Genomic DNA, 16,328 nt, shown 5'->3' on the forward strand with positions numbered 1-16,328 from the left:
TACGGCAACGCACTCCAGGCGGCTTCACACGGAGGCCACGAGCAGATTGTGAAGCTGCTAGTTGAGAAGGGCGCCCACGTCAACGCACAAGGTGGAGAGTACGGCAACGCACTCCAGGCGGCTTCATACAGAGGCCACGAGCAGATTGTGAAGCTGCTAGTTGAGAAGGGCGCCCACATCAACGCACAAGGTGGAGTGTACGGTAACGCACTCCAGGCGGCTTCATACGGAGGCCACGAGCAGATTGTGAAGCTGCTAGTTGAGAAGGGCGCCCACGTTAACGCACAATGTGGAAAGTACGGTAACGCACTCCAGGCGGCTTCAGACGGAGGCCACGAGCAGATTGTGAAGCTGCTAATTGAGAAGGGCGCCCACGTCAACGCACAAGGGGGAGGGTACGGCAACGCACTCCAGGCGGCTTCATGCCTGAAGCGAGCGTTTGTGAGGAGTTAGCTTATTATTCTTTTTTTCTTTTTATCTCTATTCTATAGAGGGGGCCGGGGATCTAGGTGAATATATATAGCCTCCCAATTTGCCACAGTAAAGCTTCGAGCACCTTCTAATCAGCTGACTTATAGAACCACGTGTTAAAGTTTTGCCACTTAAACCCTAGCAGAAGTAGACAAACGCATCGGTTAACCTAGCAGTGAGGACGGCCGACCCGCTCCGGCCACACCCTTGTGAGGTGGCAAATTCTGCAGGTGCTTTCAGAGAGTTGAGTTGCTTGACCGGAGGCATGGCCAAGGCTGAGTCGGATCGCAAAGTGCCAAGGCCGGCCCGCTTGCCAAGACTGTACACAGCCACAGGTCTAACAACCACTTTAAGTAAATTACGCAGTGATGATTATATAGGCTGTTTGCATTAGCCGGGATTGGTGATCGCTTTGGTTTAAGGTACTAATCGGAGTGGCAACTTTGCGTGAATTTGCGTGCGATAGCAGCCACAAGGCTGATAACAACTTCCCAGTATGAGAGTGAGGCTCTAAAGCTTGGATAAGGCCCTCTCATGAGCATTAGGAGTGATAAAAGCTTGATAGTAGTCCTATGATAAAGGAATTCTATTGCGCCATGAAAGGCGGCTCTCCGCAAATTGGGCGTAAAGGCGACAATGCGAACGTAATTTTTAGGTGGGAGGGTTCTGAGTATTCAGGAGTAGCCACAGCAGACAACTTATACAGAACTGTGGGAAAGATTAGTGTGTGTGTAGAGTTTGAGTTGCTTGAAGTCAATGTACCTATTGATTTTCTCGCCACGTAGGGCTTCTCGCTACGCAAGGACGCACGTTGATGAGCTGACAGGAATAATCGAATTATGAGTTCCTCTTCTCGCATTCTGTATTAAACATAATTTGTTATACATATTCCAATTTCCAACGAAACTATTGGCGTATATACAATGAAATCATGCCGAAGAGACGTACCTAGGGTTAAGCGTTCGTTCAGTCACGGGAGATGTCTACAGCGGCTACAGTACCTCGTCGTAGATATCCGTACACTTTCCTGCCACTGTCTGCGGGGCTTCAATGTATTAATAGAAAGCGGAGGCAGCGGGTACACTTTCAATTTGCGTAGACCTTGTTAACGCTGTCTAAGGTAGCCTCGCGAGTTTGCTACTTGTCCAAAACGCCAAACATCTCTCTCATTCGGAATGCTGGAAATACTGTGAAGCTTCTGATGCAGTGGTAAATGAGTGTACGGATTTCTATGACGAGGCACTGTAGAAATTCGTGAGGGGGCAGTAGTAGCTCCAGGTCCACGATTGAGGCTGTAAGTCTAATGTTTCTAACCCTAACACTCCCAAAATAGGCTACCGTCTCGAGGCCGACCATCGATATCCGACGGAGCCGGCTTCAAGGTAACAAGGAACAGGTGAAGGCTTGGAAAGTCCGGAATCGGGCTTCCAGCGAAGAGAACAGTGAATGGGAGATTCGACCTACAGAACATTGTTACCTTACATTCACATGCAGTTAGGAGCTGAATAGGGACAGCTAGTGAATGCCCCATATGGACATTCACCCAAACGCCTTCCTGCGCTTCCCGGGGCTATTTACGACGCGGAGTGAAACTGTAACTATACCTCTGGGGCATCAACGCCTGTATTTATATCAACATCAACACTTCGTCTTTTTCCCTCATTCAGCTCACAACCCACAACCCATACATCACACATCACACACCCTGTCTGGTGTCCACATCCACCTCGCTGCTCACACAAACTACTTCCACACAACAAGGCAAGCTATTCGATATGCCTAAAGCCAACACTTCAGTCCGGACATCCAACGGAATGTCCGCTATCGGGCGTCGATCTTCCGCACGCGTGTCGCCATACCCCTCGCGCGAGGAGGTCCATTCCCATCAAGCAATGGCTCCTACCCTTCGGCAAGCGGACGACAAAGAACTGTTCGTTGATTCCAATAAGTCCGGAGATGCCGACACAAAGAAGATGGCTATAGAAGCCCCAGATCCAGCCCTTGTCAAGCCAGAAACAACCTTCAATGCATGGGAATCGGACGATGAAGATACGTTTGTGGACCATGTGGAGTCGAAGGCAATGATGTGGTTTGACGGTAGGATGCTCCCGATCATCGAACCTGAAGACCCCTTTGCAAAAAAGCCTGTCAAGAAGGAGATCCTGAAGGGCACGCCAGATGATCGTCTCACTCTCAACAATCTGTCAGGCTTCTTCAAGCTTCCGCGGGAAGTCCGAGACCACATCTATGGCTATGTGGCGGACGGTAGAAAGAAGGATACTGAGTACGTCTACTTACAGACCAATAAGAACGACTAGGTCCGTCTCCCGCCTATCTCGCCTCTCTTACAGGTCTCTCAGAGGATACGGGCTGAGTACCTCTCTGTCTACGTCTCGAAGACCGAGTTCGTGCTTGGCCTAGCCTCAGAAGCTAGTCTGAAGGTCGTTAATGAGTGGCTGAACTTCATCAAGTCAGAGGTCACCGAGCTCAACCAGATGAGCTTCATCCTCCGCAAGCCCGACTGGGACCGCAAAAACTTCTTTCATGCATCCGACATGGAGGACCACCCAAACTCTCGATATAGCGGCTGGGTGGAGTATTGGGTGGACTTCAAGAAGGGTGTAGCGGACGGCAATCTTATCCAGGTTATGGAAGAACCCCTTTACTACCATGAGACGACGTCCCGGGTTATTCGGAACGAGCTCGCTCTCTTCAAGCAATTAGTTGAGCCTTTGCGTCTCCAGTGGGAGAACGAAACATTGACGACTGAAGACATGAAGAAGTTTATCGAGACCCTCCTGGAGATGCATGGGAATTTCGTGGTATAGAAGATCAGATATCTCGAATGTACTTCGGGCCTTGGTAGAAGAGTCCAAAATAGGGAGGCTGCGTGAGATATGGCGGTTGGGCATGCCACTGTTCTTTTCAAACTGCTGGCGATCTAACAGGGCATCTCATATTGTAGGCTGTCCGGGTTGACACCTGGGAGTGGACTCGGGGTATGATTTCCGGACTGATTATGATTGGAGTTTGGAAAGCATTGGGTGGTAATCGTTCATGGCGTTTGGAAATCTCGGGTAGGCGTTGGTCGTTTTTTATTACGTTTGGAAATGCATCTGAAGAGTGTCAGCATATGGTTCCAGATAGCTAAGCTTGGGAGAGATTCTCGTAAAATGAGCTCCGCCAGGGTATGAATGAACAGCTCGTAATATTGCTGCAGACTGCGTGTCACGTGCTCGGCCCGTGACATTCACTGAGAGATATCTTCTTACGTCTTCCAGCACCCTTTCACCATGCGGAAAGAAAGTGTATCTCCACTTCTGTAACATCGGAACCTGTATTTAAATCAACATCAACACTTCTTCCTCCTTTTTGCTCACTCAGACACCACACCTCCCAGGGTTTCCACACAGACACAACCACGCTCACTTCCTGGTGACCCGACTTGTGTCTTACTCCTTTTCTCCAGTGTCTACTTCAATTAGTAATCCGCACAACAATACGTAACCGAAACCCACCATAGACTGAAGCTTTCCATCACTACCACGTCTTCCTACTCCACGCCGGCACGCGGGCATTCGATCTCGACGCTTCTCTTGAAAAGCCGTAGAGTGACAGGAGAAGTCATAAAGCATCTGGAGAACTCAAAAAGCGTAGCCGGAAGTCACAAAGGGCATCGGAGAAGCCGTGACGAAGCGCCTGATATCGGTACCATCATCCAACCCAAAACCAAGGCCTGCAATATGCCTAAGACTCAACCTTCCATCCGCAGTGGCAGCCGTCGCCGAAGTCGTGTAGCACCATATCCACCCCGCGTAGAGAGCCGGTCCAAAAAAGCGACGGCTTCCAGCCCCTTGGAATCAGTTGGAGAGGATGTGTTTCTCAATCCTAGCGAATCCGGAGACTCCGATGCGAAGATGGCTGCGAGCGCCAAGAAAGTCAATCCTGCCGACTCAGGAAAGGCCTTTGGCTCCCGGGAGTTGGATGGCGGTGATATGCAGGTGGACGCTTGCGATGCGGTGGAAATCGACCGGAAGTTTGAGAAGTCGGAGACGCTTATCAAAATTAACGATCTCTCGAGCTTCTTCCAGCTCCCGCGCGAGATCCGTGATCAAATCTACGGATGTGTGGCGGATGCGACAAACGATGGCACCCAGTATGTATACCTTCAGGATGGCAACCAGATTCGCCTTCCGACCGTTCCTGCTCTACTTCAGGTTTCTCGACGCATGCGATCGGAATACTTCCCGGTCTATGTTGCCAAAACTGAGTTTGTGCTGGGTCTGGCTTCTGAAGCCAGCCTCAAGGTTGTCGACAGATGGCTGGATTTCATCGCACCCGAAGCCACGGAACTGAATCAGATGAGCCTGATTCTGCGAAACCCTGCCTGGTGCCGCGGCGCTCTGTGGCCCAATGCAGACGTAGATGATCATGACGAGGCCTGCTACACCGGCTTCGTAGAATATTGGGTCGACTTCAAGAAGTCTATTGCCGATGGCAATTTGATCCAGGCGGTAGGAGATCAACTCTTCTACCATAACCAGACTTCGCAGGTCGTCCGAAATAAACTTCAGCTGTTCCAGCAGATGGCTGAGCAGCTTCGTGTCCAGCGAGCTGCGGAGACATTGACGGTGGCCGATGTGCGTAGTCTCATCGATGCGCTACTTGGAATGCATGGAAGGTTCCTCGTTCAGGAGGCCCACATCAATCGCCAGAATTTTGGACCATGGTAGGCGATCTCAGGGGCTGAGGTGAGGGATGGTGAGTGGATCTCGGACTGATGATTGGACTGGGATCCATGTATGATAGGTGACTCGACGTCCTAGACTGGGGCTATGGTTTGATTACTTGGATTACGATGTTTCAGTAAGGTCCTAAAGCATATGTTGATGGCGTATGGGAATCCAGATTAGGCGTTAGTCCTTTCACAATACATTCTTAGAGGTAGTTTAGCAATGCTAATGTATCTTGCGTAAAACTGATCTTGAAACAACTGCTGGTGAGAAAACTGTGTTAAGTGAAAGACAGCACATCTGCCACACTGAAATAGAGTGTCAATCTGATCGAAAAGACTTAGAGTAGTGGAGGCAACTTGAGGGTATTTGTACTTGTCGTAGCTCGTGATTACCTATCTATTTGCATGTCTATTCAGCTTTCACATCGCTAAGATCGTACGTTGCCGCTAGCCTTCGGTTCAAATGATCTCGTGCCGTGATAGCCTCGTCCGCATCTCCCGTACCGCCTCCGTAGCCAACTTTGCGCTTCTGATTCTCGCCTTCTGCGCTATGAAACCCTTTCACTTTCTCACTAGGCACAGGCACCAAGCGAGCTTCATCAAGAGGATGGCAAAAGTACGCGATACTGTACCGGTCTTCGCTAGATTTGCCTTCCTCTGGCTGAGGGAAGATGACGCGATGGACAGTGCTTCTCAGAAGTCCATTCGTCCAATAAGAGAGTGCATCTCCGATATTGACAAGTATAGGTGGATTGGGATCGGAAGTTGGATTCACGGGAACAGGTGCCCATTCGTTTGACGTAGTGAGAATTTCCAAGCCAGGCTGAGATGGAAGCTGGAAGAGGAGCGTAACGCTTCCGTAATCTGAGTGGGCGCCTGCTCGGATATCGGTCTGTTCCGGTGGCGATGGCACGGAGGGGTACTACCCCAGTCAGCAAACTTCAATCTAGTGAAGATGTCGTGTAAGGCAGTCGTACGTATAACAAACGCAATATACTTCCAGACGGCCCTTTGGTTTTGTCGTGTCGGTCAGAGAACCACTTATCCCCACCCTCCGCAGAAGGAATTTCCAGGCCGGCAGCAAAGAGGTCCATGATCTTATTGCATAGATCGTGGCACTGATCAATGAATTGAGAGATCCGATATTCTCCTTCTACGAGAGGTGCCGGAAGTGGCTGGTTGGCTTTACCGCTGCTGAACTCGCCGATATTGAAGGCTCTACTAAAGTTTAGATATGGACTGGTGATGGAATTATCAGCATGCTAACTCTTTGAAGTCTCCTCTCTGCCGACGAGTCAGTCTGTGGGGTTGTACGAGATGTATTCAAGATAGGTCAAGATGGTAGCTAGATTGAAGTACCTGCTGATGTGCTGGATCGAGTGTCTCAGTATGCATTGACAGCCATCCTCGATTCTTCCCTGACGTGCTCGAGTTGATAGAGCATGTTGCTTTCACTTCCGTTGGCGATTGGAAGAATGTGCGCGACTGAGGCACTCAGCATTGGATACCGCCCACTTAGACACAAAACGTAGCCCTACTAGGTCAAACATAGCCTGTATATCTGCTGGAGGTACGCCGATATCATGGTTCTTGACGAAGACAAAGCCGAATGTTGACGCGGCGTCAAGAATGTCTCTTGCGGTCTCTGGTGAGGGAGAGGATATGTCAATGACGGGAAGATCCGTACTGCTGGTTGCCACAGCCGCCATGTTGATTATCTTAAGGATCGAGAAATAGCTAAGTCGTCGTGTTAAGGTTATCGCGGAACTGCACGTGAAGAACATATGGGCAGACTAGCGCATTTGGTTTCTTCGGTCGGCCGTAGAATTCCGAGCTCAACCTCAACCTCAATTCTGGGTGGACGCGTCGCAAACACACCTGCCAAACCGCAAACACTGACCATTATTGTCGCATCCCAAAGGCATTGAGGTGGCCTCTGTTTGCAGGAGCTGCCGGTCTCCTTCATCATACCATCACCGTCCTCGGTCCTTTCCCCCGCCCGACATCCACCATGATCCGCGACTTCGACAACTGGAACACCAGTCTGAGTGAGGTCGCAGCGCTGGACGAGTTTGCCAATTGTACTATTGCTATAGAGGCAGCAGACTATATCACCAATCATCTCCGCAATCACTCATGCAAGGAACCGCTTATCCTAGCCCTCGGCGGCCTCCCCTTTGGCATAAAACATCGCGTTGAGTCGGACCTGGAGAAATTCAAGGCCTTCCGCATTCAGCCTATCTTCGTATTCAGCGGTCTTGAATTTGGCGAGAAGGAAGACGTCTTTCGCTTGTCTGAGATTGCTGCTGAGGTCAACGAGCAAGCCTGGGACTTGTACGATAAACATCAGGCCGAACTTGCTGTTGCGAAATTTGGGGAGTCAAGTAAGATGACAAGATATGCTACCTGTGGATTCGCATGGCTGATATCGGCATAGCTTCCATCAAAGCAGAGGATCTGTTTCGCGCTCTCCAATCTATCTTATACGAGCACAAGATTCCTTTCCAGGTTGCGCCATACAGCGCCTGGGCTCAGGTATGCTTTCTTCTTACTTACTCACCTGCTACAGCATGCTGACTCTTCTGCAGCTAGCCTATCTCGAAAAGCACTGCCGTAATAGAATCCATGCCATTGCTGGCTCCTCCGAACTCCTCCTCTTCGATTGCGATAAATTCATAACTGGCTTTGATTTCCTTAACGGACAGGCGAGATGGATCAAGCGGGACAAGTGCATCTCAGATTTGAAGAGATTCACTGGCAATGGCGAAATCTCCGGCGACATGTTCGTTGATGCGTGTATGCTGTCAGGGACCCATTTTCTCCCAACTCTGCCGCAGCTGAACCACGGCAATGCTCGCGTCAAACAACCTAAGCCACACAGTGCGATTGAGATGATGATGATGGGTCCTGTTCGCAGTGGAATTGCTGTGTGCCTCCAATACCAGGACGAGCCGAGCTTTCAGGCGATCAATTATCTCGACAAGTACCGAAAGACGCGCATGGCTGTGAAGCATCACCCGATTCTCACTGACCAGGGAAAAATCGAACCCTTAGATTCTGGCAATGTGCCAAACGACGTGCACGCATTCATCGGTCAGCGCTTACCCGACGAAATCTACTACTATCTATCCAAGGGCCTCATCGGGCCGAGGGTGCTGAACTGGCGGACGTCGGGGGAAATCGTCGAGCTGAAACCATTGGATGGCGGTGACTCGGATGAATATCGCAAGCTCGTCAGCGTTAAGCTTACACCGATGCGTACGACTGCAATCTCATTGCTCTCGTATTCCCTACATCGATTCTACCAGCATAACGACATAAACCTGACGTGCTACTTTGACGATGGACAAGGCGGAAGGCATACTAATAGCATTAGTATGCAAGATCTGACCGACCCTAAGCCGTTGGTTGAGAAATGGAACGTCAAGACTGAAGTATTCAAAGATGAGACGGCTAAATACAAAGGTGGCCTCATTGGAAAAGCCATCCTGAGCCTCAGAGATGCACAATTCGGCAGCAAAACAATCACAGCGAGGAATCTAAAAAACGTAAGTTTAAGAAGTCAACACTAAGCCATTTTCTGACAACGCTTAGCTCCTATCGACGAATGACGAGATTCTTTCCAACGCGGTTTGGCGATTTTTTCACTTGAGAGGCTACATCGATAGCAGTCACAAGCTGACTCCTTGGGGGGAGGTGCTCGCAACGACCATTGCAGCACTCGAGGGCAACACCGAGCTCGAAGAGGCCGCAACTATCGCCGTCGAACTTGCGCGCCTTGATCTCCTCAATGCTCGAGAAATGTTCCGGTATGGAGGTGCCCCTATGCGAGGTGAAGGTGAGTATCCAATCCAAGAGGCCCCAGAAACGCAACTAATATGCTGCAGTGGTTGACAAGCGGAACAATCTACTTGTCTCCCGCGTTGCTTGCCTTGGCAATCTACGCCATAAGCCCATCGGATTCACTGGACCACTCAGTAGACATGTGCTTGCATATCATTCGATGACTACCGCTGTTCGTAGCAGTCTCCGTGATCTTGCTGAAGTCAGCCTCACGTCGATATTGCTGAGCGGCGATGCAAAGCGCCCGCTATCTGATCCTTACCAGCTTGGCATGGGGTAAGACTCGCCTAGTCCATATGATGAAGATGAAAATGACGTTGCTAACTTTCGCGCAGGCTTCCCTTCCTGCTACCGAATACTTGCGCACTTGGGATCGCGGTCAAGTCTTACCTCGACGAGCTTCTAGGTAAGAACAATATGGACCCTACTGCAGACGAAACCAAGGCTATGGTCAAGGGTGACCTTGTGGCGCGCTACTTCCCTCAATGCCTGGATATCGTGGAAGATCTGGGGACCGCATTCAAACTCTGGGACGCCGTATATGCCGGCATCAAGTCTGCCGGTGATCTCGTCAAAGACAAGCAGGTCTGGAATGAGACCAACGAGTGGCTGGCCGCCAGGCGCTAAGCTCTCGTTTACATTCTCATCTTTCCCTTGCTTTTCCATCACCAAAAGCTGCATCGATTTGTGATAGGGGGTACGACTATATCAGGCGCATGTCCGGAAAAGTTCAGGGACTTCGGGATTTATCGACACAGATGAGGGAGGTGAGTTGCCAATGGCGAGTTTACTTCGTCATTTGGATAGATGGGATGCATGCTGTTCTGCAAAGGGAAGGGTTAAGGTGAGTATGGCCTGGTCAGTAAAGAATCAATGGTGACGCCGGCGGGCTCTCGCAACGGGCTAGGTAGTTGGCAATTAAAATAGTAACGGGTATTGCGACTCGATTAACCTTTCGGATTTGTCCTGTAGGTGCAAAATTCTCAAAAGTCATCGCTCAAATTCTCCAATCAGTCAAAGTTCGCAGTCACGTGCCACTCTGCGCCAAGTCAAGGGTCGCAGCCACGTTTTGGGACACAACGTCGACTACCGTTGCTGGGATTTGGTCACTGCCCGCACCAAGTCACTCTGAGATTTCGAATTCATATCCTTGTCCCGTCACGTCACGTCGAAAATTAGGTTCGGTGTCAGTTCTGAGAAGTTGCTATGGAGGTGAGGCACAGGTGAGGGCAAACGCTTGTACGTGAACACTATCCAGGAGACTGTTCTAACGCGACTATGTTAGTCTTCATCTGGTTTTGTTCCTGGGTTCTTACAGTCGCTGGACTCACGCCCTATGGGAGAATCATTGGCCATGTGGCTCAGTCTCGGTCTGGGAAGGTAACGTGCTCAGCGTTTCTTTGGGTGATCGTTCGTTTTTTCCTCGTATTTTTCGACGACTTCGCCGCGTTCTTTGAGGGTATATTTACCTTCGTCTCTAGCCGCATTAACCCAACCGTCCAATTCTAAGACTCGATCAATTAGAAGCGATCGATAGTCCAGGAATCCTTTCTGTTTGGAATCCTTGAAGTTGTCCCAAGTAGAATTGAGGAAAAGGCGCAGAATCCACTTCAACGGTATAAAGATATGACCCCTATTCTTGGATTCTTCCTCGGCTGAGGACCGATGGATGGCCCGACCCAATAGCAATACTGTTGCGTCACACCACCAAGTGCAAAAAACTCCCACGAGTCCCCTGATTCAACAACAGGTTGTCTTACGAAGACTTCCCTCTCGTCAGTACTAAATCCTCCACAGATCTTGTGGAAGCTATGAGCAACCTCATGGCAGAGGTTGATTGCTATCTTGAAGTTGAGCTTCAGCCTCTGGTCGCTAGTTAACCGCTTCCTGTGTGCCAGCAGGAGAGATCGCTTATGGTATACGTTCAAGCCTATTACGGGGTGCTCGGGCGATCCGGTCGGAGTGCCTCGAAAACCTCAAACTAGTTTATCACTTAGCAGACCCTTGTCTCTCATCACTAGGAGCCTCACGTGGGTTTTGTTTCTGAACGAGCAACCGCGCTTATGCTTGCCCTGCCCAGAACGCGAACATAGTTCTGCTGTCAAGGAGATCGAGGTACTTACATGCCACTTCCTTTGGTGACAGTCCTGTATACTCCTCCGGGATCAGTTCTTTGTACGCCTCTACGCTCTTTACTCAGAATTCCTGTAGCCCCTCGTGCCGGATGAGCTTTGTTGCGAGACGGAACGAGAGAAGCATCATCTTCCACAAGATGTCCAACTCCGCTTCGCTAGCTACGTCGTTTGTGAAGATAGGCCCGTCTAACTCGTCCGTCACATTTACTTCATTAACGCCGAGGCGCCAGTTGCTTCGTCGGAACATGGGGTCGATCTCGTTGTCCAGCGACTCGCTTGGCTCCACCGGTGGGACTGGCCCGGTCATGCCGTGTGCTAGAAGCGATTATTGAGGATCGGCCCAAGGAAAGGGAGCAGCTGCTGTTGTGAACGCTTCTTGCTCATGAATGGATTTGGGTGCGTTGCTTGAGAGACGTTGAGGTGCATGTTGGCGGGTGGATTGAGCCTCTGCAGACTTGGGTTGCTGGGATCAGCTTTCGAGAAAGTGTTTCTGACTGTTGAATACTAGTGTAAGGGGAGAATACATGCGTGTACAAGGTAAGCAAATTTGAAAGTACATACAATATCAAAGACTTATCCCATTTGTGTTTTACAATGAATGCTAACTTCTATCTCCTAGTCGGCTGTAATTGGTCGATAGGCATTAGATGCACAATGCGCCAAGAAAGGCATACTAGGTTGAACGGCAATGACCCATGGCGGGACGCTCCCGAGCTCCGGGTCGTTGAAGGGGACAAGCACGCTGATCGCGAGGGCTCTGAACACGTAGAATATCACGATCCGCCAGAAGATCCGCTTGACGGTCTTGGGAACATTCTTACGAGGGTCGACGGCCTCACCGGCCGCCACTGCCATCATTTCAACGCCGCCATACGAGAAGGCGGCGTACATGAGAGTGGACAACAGGCCTAGGAAGCGGCCTGTGTTGCCACTTGCCACAACCTCTTTCATTGCTGGGCCAGGATTGTACCAATATCGGAAGCCAAAACGATCACCAGCAGGGCTGCCACCAAGGTCCTCAATGAAGGCCGTGATCAAGAGACCAACGATTGTCACAATCTTTATAGCTGCAAAGATAAACTCGGCTTCGCCATATATGGACACGGCGAAGATGTTCAAAGAGACAGCGACCACGATGATGATGCTGATCCACGCGGCAGGGTTGATTTCGTCGTTCCAGAACTGTACCAGTACAGCGGTGGCGGATATTTCGGTGCAAATAGCGAGTGCGGAGGGATACCAGTTGTTCCAACCTACTGCAAAGCCCGTAGCCGGGTCGACGTAGCGAGAGCAGTACTGAGGAATGGCTCCAGGGAGAGGTAACCAGGTCGTCATTTCCACCAAGCACATCATCATGGCATAGACGGCCGCTCCGGTGATGGAATATCCGAGGATGACCGAAAGAGGGCCTGACTGCGCTAAAGCTCCACCGATACCGAGGAATAAAGCAGTGCCGATGGCCCCTCCGAGCGCCATGAGCTGAAGATGGCGGGACTTGAGACTATTAGGGGGCTTTTAACACTGGTGATTGAGATGGCAAGCATGATAGTATGGATCCACGTACCCTCTTTGGACATATCCGAGCTCTTTAGCCGTCGCAACATTCCCATATAGATCAACTGCCTCTCCAAACACTGCGGTGGTGGCCGTTTGTTCCTCAATGCGGACGCTCGCACCATCTTCAAGTATATGCTTGCTGTCTGTGGCAATGTCGCTCCCCTTTTCGACGCTCATCTTGAAAGAGCGGTTGATAGTAGAGATGGTGGTACTTGAGAAACGAATGCGGCCAGAAATAATAATCAAGCTATATTTTGAGGAGTAGCATGAGGACTGACTTCATATACAGCAGGCCGCGGTGATTTCAACATACTCCAGTACGCGCGCGGGCTAGACCGACGGAGTACACACCCGACGGAGGCCCGAGTATCTGCCAATTGCATCCCGGCAACTATCGCGAAGACTGCTTACTATCGTCGAACTAGTCGATAGGACAAAATCAGTGTGAATCTGGAACGGATATATTTTTGAGTGGTGATAAGGTTAATCGTGCCGCACGAGTTTGCCGCGGCCAATAGTACTACACAAGTTTCCCGCGGCTAATCGTATTGGTGCTGTGGAAGTTTCCAGCGGGAAACCTCTTTGGACTGCTACAAAAATGATTGCTCTCGACAATGCAACAGCTTTATGCTAACCCGGCTTTTCTTTATTCCAACGGAGCTTGGAAAAATTACTCCCACGTGAGTCTATCGTCTCCTATAACCCCTGTCCAAGCCGTTCTACTCTTCTCCACAGGGCGAATAAGCTGGCACTGAACGTTTTTCCCAGTTTCGAGAGTTGGTCTGAGAATTCAAGATGGCCTACGACAGCGCTGCCTTCTGGTCGCGATCGAGCCGGTTCCTGATGAAAACCGGTATGGATTTCTTACCAATAATCATCACCAGAGGCCAGGGTACACTGATCTACGATGTCGACGGCAAAGCGATCCTCGATTTCTCATCTGGCCAACTGAGCGGGAGCCTCGGCCACTGCCATCGCCAAATCGTCGAAGTGGTGAGGAAGTGGTCCGGGGAGCTCAACCACCTGAACAGCCAAATGGTTTCCATGCCCGTCGTCGACCTCGCCGAAGGCCTCGCTCGAATCCTTCCCGCGCCTCTCGAGAAGTCATTCTTCCTCGCCACCGGCTCTGAGTCGGTCGAAGCTGCCATCAAAATCGCCAAGTGCGCCACTGGGAAGTTTGAAAACGTGGCTTTCTCCGCAAGCTACCACGGCGTCACCCAGGGCGTGGCCTCGGCCACATACTCTATGGGCCGCAAACGTGGTAGCCCTACGATGCCGGGCCAGTTGGCCTTTCCAGCGCCCCATCCCTACCATTCGGTTTTCCGGAAATCCGACGGCAGTTATGACTGGGAGACCGAGATGCGCTTTGGCTCGGCTATGATTGACCAACAAACTGTTGGATCGCTCGCTGCAATTGTGTTCGAGCCGATTCTCTCCGCCGGTGGCATCCTCGAGCCGCCCCTGGGGTACATCAAGCGGCTGAGCATCGAGTGCAAAAAGCGCGGCATGCTGCTCATCGCGGACGAGGCGCAGACCGGACTCGATCGGACGGGGGACATGTTCGGCTTCCAGCGCGAGGAAATCGTGCCGGATATTCTCGCATTGTCCAAGTCGCTTGGATGCGGTCTGGCGTTGTCGTCCGTCAGCACGACTGCGGAAATCGCGAAGCTCGCCATGGAAAGGGGGTTTACCATGATTATGACGCACCAGAATGACCCTTTGCCGTGTGCAGTGGGTTGCAAGGTGCTCGAGATCGCGCTGCGAGACAACATCCCAAAGCTGGCTAGGGATCGGGGCAAGCAGCTGCGTTGAGGGGCTGCTACAGCTGAAGGATAAGTACTGGTGTATTGGCGACGTCCGCGGTCGCAGGCTGTTGCAAGGCATGGAGATCATTTCCAACTCGATCACGAAAGCTCAGAGCGCCGAGCTGGGAGCAGCGGTTTGAGCGAAGGCGCTTGAGCTTGGGCTTTCGTGCCAGGTTCTGGGCAATCCGGTAGCGTGTGGTGTGTTCAGGCTGGCACCGCCTATGACTGTCTCTGCGGAGGAGATTAGCGAGGCACTTCTGATCTTGGATCGGGCAGTTGCTGCTGTTCTTTCTGCAGAGGCAGACCGGAACGTTGCCGCTGAAGCTCGTCTCTAGATTTGGGTTTCAGGTGCACATCATCATGTGGGATTTCCGGTCGTGTGTACCGGAGTCATGTAATTAAAAGCAAACAGTTGTCGAGCAAAATTATAGTTTGGCGGACCCAGTCGTGTCCCTCCGGTTACCGTTCTCAAAACCGATGAAACTGACTTCGTCTTCTTTGAACCCCCCAGGTATGTGAAAGTACCACCTACGTAGGGACGTTCGTCTCAAAGAGCCACCCTCTCCCCCCCAAGGTAAATTTGCCATGGCTGTCATGCTTCATGAGTCGGATCTCTGAGCCCGTGTCTGTAAACAGCCATGGAAGAATGTGTAAATGGAGTTGCCACGAATGAAACTGACAATTGCACGGCCAAAGAAACCAACCTGCCTGTTTTCACATCCATTGCTGTGCCACTTGCACGACTGCACTTCAATTCGACACTGCCGGAAACGGTACATGGAACGCTTCGGCCTACTGATCCTGGAACAAGATCAAGAACTACACAGACAGTTCTTTTTGCAGGTTCGCCAGCAGACAATTCAAGACTCTGTCAGATATCAGCACGCGAAGATCCGCATGCTTCCCCATATCATAAATGCGGTCATCATCACCTCAGCATCTTCGTCCGCCAACGCGTTCCTGTTCGTGGGCTTACCGGTACCTCTTTGGCCTCGCCCTAAGCAAACAAGCTCCTCTCATCTTCCTGAAGTGTACAAGCCGTGGAATTCCAATCTATGGTATTGCCTTCACCACCATGTGGAGCGGCCTGGCTTATATGTCTGTATCTGCAGGCGCGAGCGAAGTGTTTTCTTGGTTCCTCACCCTCGGCACTATTGCCGCGCTCTTTACATGGTGTAGCATTACCATTGCGTACCTACGCTTTCGACAAGCTTTGGCGAAGCAAGGCGTTGACCGCAATACCCTCGTTTTCAAGTCAAAATTCCAGCCGTACATTGCATGGTTTGCTTTGTGCTATTTCGCCATGATTATTTTGTTCAGCGGTTGGGAAGTTTTCACTAAGGGTAACTGGTCTGTCCAGGGATTCATCACATATTACCTTGGAATCCCGGTTTACTTTGGCTTGTATTTGTTTTGGAAAATCTAGAAGCGAACTTCTCCTATCAATCCAGCAGAGGCCGATATCTAGTCTAGCAAGGCCGCTCTAGACGCTACGATATGGCCCGAGTAGGTACCGAGAAATTTTCTAGAGAAAATTTGGCTATGGATTGTGTAGGTGTGGAGCTGGCAAGTCAATCTGGCGAATGCGGTGGTCTCAAAGCCTCTATGTGTAGCTCCACCCTTGCACGGAAGCGTCGGAGCGCCGCTACGTAGTTGACCTGTTGTAACCACAGGATGTGTCTAGAGACTGTGTCCTATGCAGCGGAAACTTATCTCTACAAGGTGCTAGAATTGTAAACTAGACCCTATCCACCAGTAGCGTTGCTCCTACAGTCGCATTCT

The 16,328-nt window shown here is 50.8% G+C and overlaps 8 protein-coding genes across 8 annotated transcripts; 6 read left to right on the forward strand and 2 right to left on the reverse strand.

Annotated features, from left to right (window-relative positions):
• On the forward strand, positions 1-219 carry BDZ99DRAFT_351944 (uncharacterized protein; the record flags this gene model as incomplete). The annotated part of the gene is made up of 1 exon (XM_033714524.1): positions 1-219. A coding segment is annotated over one exon (219 nt), but the record flags the coding sequence as incomplete, so codon positions are not given.
• Positions 220-2,124: 1,905 nt separating this feature from the next.
• BDZ99DRAFT_46710 (uncharacterized protein) lies at positions 2,125-3,067 on the forward strand. Its single transcript, XM_033720940.1, has 2 exons — positions 2,125-2,789; positions 2,943-3,067. The coding sequence occupies exon 1, from the start codon at positions 2,247-2,249 to the stop codon at positions 2,787-2,789; it is 543 nt and encodes a 180-aa protein (XP_033576138.1). The 5' UTR covers positions 2,125-2,246; the 3' UTR covers positions 2,943-3,067.
• Positions 3,005-3,615, forward strand: BDZ99DRAFT_463977 (uncharacterized protein). The gene has a single exon (XM_033720194.1). The coding sequence runs from the start codon at positions 3,027-3,029 to the stop codon at positions 3,297-3,299; it is 273 nt and encodes a 90-aa protein (XP_033576139.1). The 5' UTR covers positions 3,005-3,026; the 3' UTR covers positions 3,300-3,615.
• Positions 3,616-4,214: 599 nt separating this feature from the next.
• Positions 4,215-5,204, forward strand: BDZ99DRAFT_477621 (uncharacterized protein; the record flags this gene model as incomplete). The annotated part of the gene is made up of 1 exon (XM_033722127.1): positions 4,215-5,204. One exon carries the CDS (start codon positions 4,215-4,217, stop codon positions 5,202-5,204), a length of 990 nt encoding a protein of 329 aa, XP_033576140.1.
• A 342-nt stretch (positions 5,205-5,546) lies between these two features.
• Positions 5,547-6,948, reverse strand: BDZ99DRAFT_571973 (oxidoreductase-like protein). The gene is made up of 5 exons (XM_033728153.1): positions 6,745-6,948; positions 6,566-6,691; positions 6,474-6,490; positions 6,184-6,424; positions 5,547-6,128 (listed from the first exon to the last, which is right to left on the reverse strand). The coding sequence occupies exons 1-5, from the start codon at positions 6,913-6,915 to the stop codon at positions 5,616-5,618; spliced, it is 1,068 nt and encodes a 355-aa protein (XP_033576141.1). The 5' UTR covers positions 6,916-6,948; the 3' UTR covers positions 5,547-5,615.
• A 4,297-nt stretch (positions 6,949-11,245) lies between these two features.
• BDZ99DRAFT_521623 (uncharacterized protein) lies at positions 11,246-12,918 on the reverse strand (the record flags this gene model as incomplete). Its single annotated transcript, XM_033725645.1, has 3 exons — positions 11,246-11,499; positions 11,859-12,685; positions 12,749-12,918. 3 exons carry the CDS (start codon positions 12,916-12,918, stop codon positions 11,246-11,248), a joined length of 1,251 nt encoding a protein of 416 aa, XP_033576142.1.
• Positions 12,919-13,536: 618 nt separating this feature from the next.
• BDZ99DRAFT_533822 (PLP-dependent transferase) lies at positions 13,537-15,007 on the forward strand (the record flags this gene model as incomplete). The annotated part of the gene is made up of 1 exon (XM_033726520.1): positions 13,537-15,007. One exon carries the CDS (start codon positions 13,537-13,539, stop codon positions 14,551-14,553), a length of 1,017 nt encoding a protein of 338 aa, XP_033576143.1. The 3' UTR covers positions 14,554-15,007.
• Positions 15,008-15,443: 436 nt separating this feature from the next.
• BDZ99DRAFT_488881 (uncharacterized protein) lies at positions 15,444-16,056 on the forward strand (the record flags this gene model as incomplete). The annotated part of the gene is made up of 3 exons (XM_033722945.1): positions 15,444-15,508; positions 15,549-15,950; positions 16,020-16,056. The coding sequence occupies 3 exons, from the start codon at positions 15,444-15,446 to the stop codon at positions 16,054-16,056; spliced, it is 504 nt and encodes a 167-aa protein (XP_033576144.1).
• Positions 16,057-16,328: the final 272 nt, after the last annotated feature.

Source organism: Mytilinidion resinicola (genome assembly GCF_010093595.1).
Source record: "Mytilinidion resinicola strain CBS 304.34 unplaced genomic scaffold BDZ99scaffold_11, whole genome shotgun sequence".
Classification (NCBI taxonomy): Eukaryota; Fungi; Ascomycota; class Dothideomycetes; order Mytilinidiales; family Mytilinidiaceae; genus Mytilinidion; species Mytilinidion resinicola.

What these genes read in the sequence shown, in the direction of transcription:
- BDZ99DRAFT_463977 (XM_033720194.1), top strand. Translation starts at nt 3,027, where the DNA reads ATGGAGGACCACCCAAACTCTCGATATAGCGGCTGGGTGGAGTATTGG.
- BDZ99DRAFT_46710 (XM_033720940.1), top strand. Translation starts at nt 2,247, where the DNA reads ATGCCTAAAGCCAACACTTCAGTCCGGACATCCAACGGAATGTCCGCT.
- BDZ99DRAFT_571973 (XM_033728153.1), bottom strand. Translation starts at nt 6,915, where the DNA reads ATGGCGGCTGTGGCAACCAGCAGTACGGATCTTCCCGTCATTGACATA. An exon ending in TACAGGCTATGTTTGACCTA is followed by an intron (nt 6,692 to 6,744) that starts GTAGGGCTACGT and finishes TGAGTGCCTCAG; the next exon opens with TCGCGCACATTCTTCCAATC. An exon ending in GTATATTGCGTTTGTTATAC is followed by an intron (nt 6,129 to 6,183) that starts GTACGACTGCCT and finishes TGACTGGGGTAG; the next exon opens with TACCCCTCCGTGCCATCGCC.